The sequence below is a fragment of the Nansenia antarctica genome (genome assembly GCF_963989245.1).
Source record: "Nansenia antarctica genome assembly, chromosome: 5".
Taxonomy (NCBI): Eukaryota; Metazoa; Chordata; class Actinopteri; order Argentiniformes; family Microstomatidae; genus Nansenia; species Nansenia antarctica.
The window spans coordinates 15,083,066-15,092,619 of record NC_137690.1 but is presented as its reverse complement, the minus strand read 5'-3'; the positions used below and the strand labels follow the sequence as shown (position 1 = coordinate 15,092,619).

The 9,554-nt window shown below is 44.1% G+C and overlaps 2 protein-coding genes across 2 annotated transcripts in view; both read right to left on the bottom strand.

Annotated features, from left to right (window-relative positions):
* Positions 1 to 1,513: 1,513 nt before the first annotated feature.
* Positions 1,514 to 3,588, bottom strand: star (steroidogenic acute regulatory protein; the record flags this gene model as incomplete). The annotated part of the gene is made up of 7 exons (XM_080530952.1): positions 1,514 to 1,633; positions 1,831 to 1,924; positions 2,300 to 2,484; positions 2,638 to 2,796; positions 2,953 to 3,089; positions 3,270 to 3,377; positions 3,525 to 3,588. The coding sequence occupies 7 exons, from the start codon at positions 3,586 to 3,588 to the stop codon at positions 1,514 to 1,516; spliced, it is 867 nt and encodes a 288-aa protein (XP_080387078.1).
* A 2,572-nt stretch (positions 3,589 to 6,160) lies between these two features.
* Positions 6,161 to 9,554, bottom strand: part of grk5l (G protein-coupled receptor kinase 5 like) — a 33,540-nt gene continuing 30,146 nt past the window's right edge. Inside the window, exons 13-16 of the mRNA XM_080532510.1 lie at positions 9,434 to 9,554; positions 8,979 to 9,116; positions 8,658 to 8,789; positions 6,161 to 8,448 (exon numbers count right to left, since the gene is read on the bottom strand). The exon at positions 9,434 to 9,554 is cut by the window's right edge and continues 17 nt beyond it. Coding sequence (XP_080388636.1) covers positions 8,365 to 8,448; positions 8,658 to 8,789; positions 8,979 to 9,116; positions 9,434 to 9,554 — 475 coding nt within the window. The 3' untranslated portion in view covers positions 6,161 to 8,364. The remainder of the gene's footprint in view (positions 8,449 to 8,657; positions 8,790 to 8,978; positions 9,117 to 9,433) is intronic.

Genomic DNA, 9,554 nt, shown 5'->3' with positions numbered 1-9,554 from the left:
ACCGTTTTAATTATCCGCAATATTTTCTTAATATCAGTTATATAGCTAATATTATCAATTTTACCTCCGTTTCTCTCTCCCTCCAATCTCAGCTCCTCTTCGCCCTTTCCACAGTTAATTGCAAGTGCATCATGGGAATTGTGGTTTCCTGCCTAGACTTTGGTTCCTTTTCGATTACGTCATGGTTCGTGGGATCTATTTTGCTAGATTATTGCTAATCAAAGGTAATACTGAGCTTGAAAAACAACAATACAGTGTAATAAGTGTGAACTATTCATGCTAGGTGTGTGTGTGTGTGTGTGTGTGTGTGTGTGTGTGTGTGTGTGTGTGTGTGTGTGTGCGTGTGTGCGTGTGTGTGTGTGTGTGTGTGTATATATATATATGTGTGTGTGTGTGTGTGTGTGTGCTTTGGGTGAGGCATTGCTATGCTGTGCTGTCCGTGAAAGAGCAAGAGCATGCTCTAAGGCTGTATGGTGTGGTATCATGTAAACTTTAAAGTGACCTCAGCTCTGTATTCACTCTCTATGGACTCAAGTGAAAAGAGCAAGACTCCAGAGAGTTCACTAAGTTTGCTCAAGTGATTCCTCTATGTGGTTAATGTCATTTTTGGTTGCTTTTATGCAAGATATACTGAATGTTTCATTATCTGTCAAATATAGTCTTTTTTCAAGTGAGGTGTGCTAATGACATTTACAGTATAACTTAAATTGTTTTTTGGGATAAATCGATCAGGGCTGACATGTTTGATTCCTTGCTCTTATTCCTGGTTTGGGCAATAGTCGAATAAGTGCTAAGAAGAATCCTCAAAGCATTGTATGATGTGCAATCATTTATTCACTTGGCAGGCATCCATACCCAGTGTAATGTAATGACATTGTTACAATAAATACAATATTGACATAAAAGTGCAAATTTTACATTGAGGGTACATTTGAAATTAAAACATGCAGTACTAGGGCTTATATCAAGTGTTATTGTGCCATATAGACACTACAGACTGTGGTCAAGGGAAGTGGGAAGTGTTTGAAAGGAGTCACACCTGGGTTGTGTCTCAAGAACCTTCCTTTTCTTATCTCCTCTCTCCTTCATCTGAGGGATCTTAAAGACAGGATAGTTGACAATATACTGTAGATAATAGAAATATGGGTGAGGACTATTGGAAGATTTCTTTTTCGCTTATCCAGCTCCTTCAGATATAATAGGAGACCACTTAAGACTATCGAGATTCAAGCCTGGATGAAATTATGTTCTCATGTAACAGCTGTATTCAAACCATTCAAATTCTGTCTTGAGAAAAAATATGAGCTGTCTAAATGCTGTCTCTTTGGAGGGTGTTTAAGGACATTACGATCTCTAAGGACTAGTAGAGTCCTTTGCCAGGATCCATCATTGTCCATTGTCATTAGCCTAAGGGAAACTTCAACTCAGAGTGGAGTAACTATGGGAGGAGCTGTCCTTTTGGTGGTCTGCCATTGGTGTAACACAAAGATCAAAAGCTCAAGGGGCATGTCTGTCAGCAGGTCTGTGCCATCTCCATGGAAACATTGTTGGCCATCCTCTGCCTGAGATGGTTGGCAAAGTCCACCTGCGTCTGAGAGAGCACTTTGTTTATGATGGTCTTTGGTATCCAACCCTGGAGAAGAGAGAGCCAGTAGGGGCATAATTGCATTTATAGTACTGCATAGAGTACATGAAGTTAGTAAAATAGGCACAAAGTTATATTAATATCTTCCAGTGAGGAAATTCTGAACAAATCAGCACTCCAGAAAAGTTACAATATGATATATTAGTGAAACATAGTAAGATAATTACAATAAGGATGTTACATACCTTTAAATCTATACTTAATAACCAGGTGAACTTGGTCTGGTTTGGGTCCTCTGCACTGGGCCTCATAACTATACAGGTAGGTCCGTTCTCCGCCCTAGAATAGTCCACAATGAGGTAATGATCATGTCATCTATCCACCCATTCATCCATTCATCCATTCAACCATCCATCCATCCATCCATCCATCCATCCAGTCAGCCATCCAGCTAGCCAGCCAGCCAGCCAGCCAGCCGGCCAACCATCCATCCAGCCAGCCAGCCAGCCAGCCAGCCAGCCAGCCAGCCGGCCAACCAACCAGCCAGCCAGCCATCCAGCCAGCCAGCCAGCCAGCCATCCATCCATCCATCAATCTATCATAATCCTTCCTTCCTTTCTTTCGTTCATCCATCCATTCATCCAACCATCCATCTACCTGTGTGCCCCCCTTCCTCCCCCTCTTTTCCCTGCTGCAATATATGAACTGGCTCACCTGACGACGCCCATCTGCACTGGCATGCCAGGGTACTCGGTGGACATGCCAGCCAGGAAGCATGTGGACCCTCTGCGTTTGGCACAGCGGACACTGACAAAGTCCCGTGGTCCCACCACGTTCCCGGGCATCTCCGCTGACATCTCATGGGTCACCATGGTGTCCTGGCCAATTTTCTGGAGGATCTTAGAGGATTCAAGAGCACAGTATTCCATATTACAACTACTATAGATACTTGGGTATCCCTAAAATGACCCTTAAAACATGTTTTTTATAGTGTAATAAATATTAGCCCTGTTCCTATTCACATTTGTGTTCTCCGGAGAGTCTGCACTCACCTTCACTTGTTTGACATTGGGGTTCCACTCCCCCATCTGCTCCATGTTGCCCACCAGTTCTCCATACAGACTGTCAGACCGCTGGTCCAACATCACCTCCAACTTAAACACCTTCCCAATGTCAGGCAACACCTTACTCAGAACCTTATCGCCATTCGCCTAGGGTGGGACCGATTAATAGAGTTAGTAGAGTAGATAGTTGCAATTACAATTACAAGTACAATTATTTTATGTTGTTACGCCCAATTTCAGTATACCGACACATAGGATGTCAAAGCAGTCCAGAAGTCCTGTCTCGTCTATGTCTATACTCACAGCTATGATCTCAGTGGTCCAGCCATCCTGTTGGCTGAGGATGCTGATGGACTTCTGCAGTGCCTCCTCCCCCTGCTTCAAGTAAGACACCTCCTCCTCACTGTAGGCCTCCTCCCCCTCCTCCTCGATCCGTGAGCCTGGAGGACAGCAGAATAGATAGTTGTTTAGTGCAGACATAACATACTGTATCAACCTCCATAGATATGTATGTTTCCAGTGTGAATGTTATCAGAACCTGGTAGGTCCTCCTGGGGTACACTGACCAATAACAGTCTAGGACTAGGTTGTTGAGAAGTGTGTCAGAGATGAGGACTTACTGAGCAGGGAGCTCCTACGGCGGACATTGCTTATCCAGTTGCTGGGGCCGGGACCTGCTAGCCTGTGCAGCTCCTGGTGAATGGCCACCATCGCATTCTTCCTCAGGCCTAGGAGAGGAGAAGAAAAATCGATTCACAAATTCACAATGAGGAAGGAAGGAAGCATTTTCAAAGTATTAAAACAAGGCCAATAATAGGTACAGAACATGCCCTAGTTAGTATATCTCTAGAGAACATATTCAGTCCCTCACTCACCTGTCATGTTCCTCATGTGTCTGTAGGAGATGCCAGCGCACAGTTTGAAAGTAGCAGGGAACATCTTGTATCTACAAAAATATGAGTGCTTTTGAGAGAGGTCAAGAAGTGTAGATACAGTGTGGATTGTTGTTTCTATTGTTAGTGACTCAAAAATAAAAGCAAATTGTGAGAGAACAAAATAAAGAAGACCAGTGGGTGTGTGCTGCTGAGGGAAGTTAGTAGTCTGTTTGTGAGAGTAGGCATGTGTGTCTCTATATAAGCGTTGTGCAAGGCCGCCATGCTGTCACCTCGGAGATAAAACACACACATCACTCGTCGTCCCTCTACTAATGACCCTGTGGCCAAGGATGCAGCTCGGACACGACGAGCATGTCTCAGTCAGATAACATCCAGTGCTTGGGCCCACTCCACTACACACACACACACACACACACACACACACACACACACACACACACACACACACACACACACACACACACACACACACACACACACACACACACACAAGCACATGCTCACTTACACGTGAGGACACATGAGTCTGTTCACATACCAATGTGCAGACATGGGACAGAATATACTCTCTGTGATGATAAGAGTCTGACAGACATACAGACACATGTCAGTTAGTGTGAAAGTAGGATCAATGGACCCCCTGACAGACAGACAGACAGACAGACAGGCAGACAGACAGACATAGTCCTCGAAAGGTAAATCAGCTTCAGCCCTCAGGAATGTAAATGCATGACATTGTACTGAACTTTGCCGGACAGAATATTCCGTTTATGTGGAGTCACTTGGATGGTTTGTACCAGGAGATGAATCGGCCGTTCGGTACCCCAGACAACCTAGTGGCCACTCTTGTTACCGTTGTAGTTCTCACATGTAGTTCTGCTCAAACAGCCAAATCTCCAATGTAATTCCAATAGCAGAGTTGGTATTGTTCCTGGCCAAATGAATGTGTGACTTTCATGTTCTACAATTAATTTAAACTATACAAATTCATATTTTCTTTTACAGCCAGATATGACGATAGAAGCATTTTTCTTACTGAAAGCACTGAATAAGTGGGTCAAGGTCAAACTTGAGGAACAAGTAATTAGATGGAATCATTTATTGGTGATGATGTTATGGTATCTATTGTACGTTATAAGTGATTATTTTCTGTCATAATTATATGTTTCTTTATCTAACATGTACAGGAAAATAAGCACTGAAGTTACATCAGGGCAGTATGACATTTACAATGGTCTTTCCACAGATCAGTTCATGTATGACAGCACATTTCTTTCCAATGTCCAAACTTAGGCATGATAGGCCCTCTACTTGGATCTGTCAAATCCTCATGGCTATGGGGTTGTGTCACCTTCTGGAGATTTCCCAAGCTCCTCGCTCTGGCTGTGGATTGTTCACTCGCTGAGTGAAGTGACCTTGTAGTCACTGTGATGTGTTAATAGACGATTAGTCAAGCAGTCATACATGCTTTGATAACCTTGCTCTCTGGATCCAATCGAAACCCAACTATCTTACAACAATATTGCTTCAGTGACTTGCGCGTCAAACAGCCGTGGAGAGTCAACACTGTTCAAGACCATTGGAATAGCAGTCTGTCAGGTGACAGTAACAGGGCATCTCAATGGAAAAGTCAATACAAAAAGTGAAAAAAGAGAACATGCTAATAAATCGACGAGGGAGGGAGAGAGAGAGAGAGAGAGAGAGAGAGAGAGAGAGAGAGAGAGAGAGAGAGAGAGAGAGAGAAAGTGAAGTAACCTTAACCTGTCACCTCCTGTCCCCTTGGTTTGATTTGATGGCAGCAGGATTTATCCCTTAGTCCTTATCCAGGGTGACCAGGGATATTAATAATAGGAACACACCTGCCAGTATTATCTCTGTCCCAGTCCTGCTCCACACAGCAGAGATGAGGGCTGTCCACGCACATCCGCTTGCCTTCTACTGTAAGGGCAGTGCACCTGACAAACATTATAAAACTGTCAGTTCTATCCAGTGGCCACACATTGGGTATGGTGCACATACTGCATTCAAGCTGCTTGATATGAGGCATTCTATTGTGATTATGTCTACGATGCCTGTACTAAGGGGTTGAAGGTACAAGGGTTGCAGGCTTACTCTACTGTACACTGTACCTTGTCTCATACTTAACAATAGACATTAGCAGAGATGAGAATCATAACCTCTTTTGGATCTTTGCTTTAGTAAAGTGGCAGAACGAAGAAAGATACCAGCAGCCATCCCAGTCATTCTCTGTTCTCTCGCAGAATCCAGACCCGGACGAACAGGTTCTGGAATAGCTTCTACCCGCTTCTATAATAGCTTCTAGTCTTCTAGTCTTCTATAAGACTACTCAACTGACTACCCCCCCCCCCCCCCCACACACCTCTAACCCTAACCCCTATTGGTGAACTGCCCTATTGGGCAGACCACAATAACAAACCCAATGACTGTAGGCACCAAAGGTAACAGGGGAATGAATGTAACATTCCAAGTACCACAGAGCATTGTTGTGAATGAGAATGCTAGGTCTAGAAGTTCTTGTAATTTCTATGTTGTAATGAGACAGAAATGAGAGACACAGAAGCCACACATAGAGGTGCTCAGGCCAGCACAGGGTTTATTAGGAGCTGCAGACACAGTGGGTTTGGCTTTTACATGCACTCAGCACCATACTGTACTGTACTGTACATAACATACACAACCAGGAGAATCCCTTTCTTTCTCTCTCTGTCTGTCTATCTCTCTCTGTCCTCTTCCCTACTCTTCTCTCCTTCCTCCTACTTCTCCAGCCACAAGTTTCTGTGTGTGTGTGTGTGTGTGTGTGTGTGTGTGTGCGTGTCTGCGTGTGTTCCCACAAAAACAAACATATCATGAGAGAATAAACAAAGTGCAAGCATTCCTGGGGGCATCGCCTAGGAGACGCTGACAAGGAGGCACTTCTGATTAACTGGTGAACCTTTTGGATAACATAGAAAATGAAACAGCCCAGGATGAAATTTGTATGGACAATTCCAGTCATACATGATTCCTTAAGACAGGCAATCATCAACTTATCACAGTAAACTCATTCAGAGGAATACATTTTTTCCTCCCTTTTGATTGGCTATGCGAGAAGGCCACTTCCCTTTGTGTGGTGATGCGTGGTCTTCCCCAATGCTGTGCCAGATACCATGGACTATGGGTACATCTCAATAGTCTACTGTGGCTTCCTCTCTTTGTTTCCTTCCCTGGATCTGCACTAATGTGAGATAACTGGACCGTTGCAAAGCAAATGACCAGTAAGAGTCTTCCATATTACTTTCATCTCTTTCCTGACTTTAGATCAGATGAAGGAGAGGAGACAAGGATTGGAATCCACTTGTGACTGTTGAGTCATGCATTCTATGTGAGGAAATGCTAAACCCGCTAGGTCAAGTGGAATTGACCTAGCCAGGACACAGCACTAATTCAGCCTCAGCCAATTGCTTTGTTGAAACATGTTACCTTGACAACAACTAAGTTGGCCAAACCAACAAAAAACAGACTCATGTACCCTCGCTAGATTGACATCCTTTCCCAAAGAACATACTGTGACCACTCCAAGACAAACCATGTCTGCTCATTCGATATGACAAAGGTTACAATACGGTAATGTGCCTTTAAAATCAGAGTAAAACAAATTTACTGTAAAAATATTTCAATTGGTAGGTAAATGGCATTAATGTTTTGACAAGTTCTCAGAAACTCAGACGGCTGAGAGTATGTTGCACTATTTTCGGAAATGTCCAGATATTAAAACAAGTATTTCTGTACAGTACAGATTTTCAGTATTTCTGTCCAACTCCACATCTGGTATTCTCAAATATAAGTCACATGATGTTATAAACATGAGGTGAGGGATTCTCCTGTGTGTGTCGTATGACGACGTCAGTGGAATGAGGTATGAAGGTGTGAGGATTATGTCGATCTGGTCTCACACCTGTTCATGAGGCGAAAACAGTGTGTGTGTGTGTGTGTGTGTGTGTGTGTGTGTGTGTGTGTGTGTGTGTGTGTGTGTGTGACATAGCTGCAGACTCACATCGTTTAGATAATGAATAAGAATGGACCACGCAAATCCAGTTGTGATCCTCTGTGGTTTAAATGGTGGTTCTTTGATTCTGAACAGAACCAATATGGCAACAATAACACATACACAAATGAACTCTATCTTTGGCCTGAGTGTATGCAAGGCAATGCACATTGTGTGTTGAGGATGTTGAGGTGATGCTGTCTGTTTCAGGTCTTAAAGTAATTTGAGGAGTGGGAGAGGAAAAGAGAGAATGCAGAGAGATAGAAATAGGGGGGAAAAAAGAGAGAGAGAGAGAGAGAGAGAGATACAAAAGGGAACAGAAAGGGTAAGTGTGAGTGTATATTTATGCAAGGAATTCCATTTCTTTAAAAAACAACAACTACATTTCCACAAAGACCCCATCTTGTATTCCCTGTGGTGGTCTTTCTTAGACAGTGGATCCCCTGAATTGGTTTTCTTTTCTTTTACATCGACGTCAGTGGCTCTTCTCTAGTCCAGCGATCCTGAGGGTGAGTGAGGTGTCTGAGCATCATTCTCAAAACATTTCCAAATGTCTTTGCGTCATTAAACGTCTCTCTCTAAGATCCCCTTGGGTCAATATGGGCCCTGGTTAGGGTCAGTGTTTCCCTTATAGGCTGACCGTGGGCTTGGCCGGGGCACCTCCGGATGACAGACGGTTACTGTCGGTCAGGCCGGGTGTAAACCAATGAGCAGTGGGGAAGTCCTCCAGGCTCTTCCCCTCTGTGTGTGTGGCTCAACACAGGGCCTTGGCCACTAGGGGGCAGAGTGGGACATGGAATCCACAGAGTTCACACTGGAAGACGACACGCGACTGTGGGCAATAGACACCTCAGGGTGCTGGAAGAGAAAGAGGGGGGTGGGGGTTAATCCAAATTCTCAGTTTGTTTATAGCTGAAGTTAATGTGTGTGTGTGTGTGTGTGTGTGTGTGTATGTGTGTGTGTCTGTGTGTATCTGTGTGTATCTGTGTGTGTGAGTCTGTATAGCCTACGGTATATACGTATATTGTCTAATAGGGAGAGATTGGATTGTCTATATGTTCCCTCACATGTCTCCTGAAGATCCTGTCCAGCAGGCTGCGGCGAGGAGGTTCGGGGGGTTGGTTCCAGTCCAGGTCTGGGGGTATTGTCCCCTGAGGACCGAACACGTTCAGATCACTGAAACACTCCGTCTCTATCATCTAGAGAGAGAGAGAGAGAGAGAGAGAGAGAGAGAGAGAGAGAGAGAGAGAGGGAGGGAGGGAGGGAGGGAGGTAAGTGCACATTTCTACCACAAAATCTCTTTACAGAGTAAATAGTAAGAGACTCCAAGTAGACTTATTCAAACGTACTCTGACAGGTAAATGACAGAGGTAAACAAATTCACCCACCTCGGTCTGCCATGGGATGGAGACACTGCCTGTGGTGAATTTGGAGTAGAAGTCATTGTCTGTTTGGTCCAGATTTACTCCTTTCACTGTGGAGAACTGCTCAATGTCCAGTACATCCTTACAGTACACTGCTCTGGGCTGAGAGGGGGAAAGGAGGACAGAGGGAGGAGGAGAGGGAGGAGAAGGATAGTAGGAAAATTAAAGAGGGAGAGGGAGTGATGGAATGAATAAGTGAGGATGGGATGGATGGTGGCAGATGGAATAGAGAAATTTGAAGTGTTATTTGAAAGTAAACTGTGATTACATTCTAAAATGATTCACCCTGAACATACACGCACATACAATACAGGACTTCCTCAAGTTCCCTAACACATGAACGAGCAATATTATCGCAATGTAATTACTATGTTATTCATATCAATAACAGTGTTATGAATGTGTTATACTAGGCTTACGTCAGGCACAAAGGAAGGCTCCAGTATCCCAGCCTCCAGTCTCTTGAAGTTGATGTTTTTGAAGAAGGGGTGAGCCTTCACCTCCGCTGCTCCCTCCGCATGACACCCAAGTCTCTGCTTA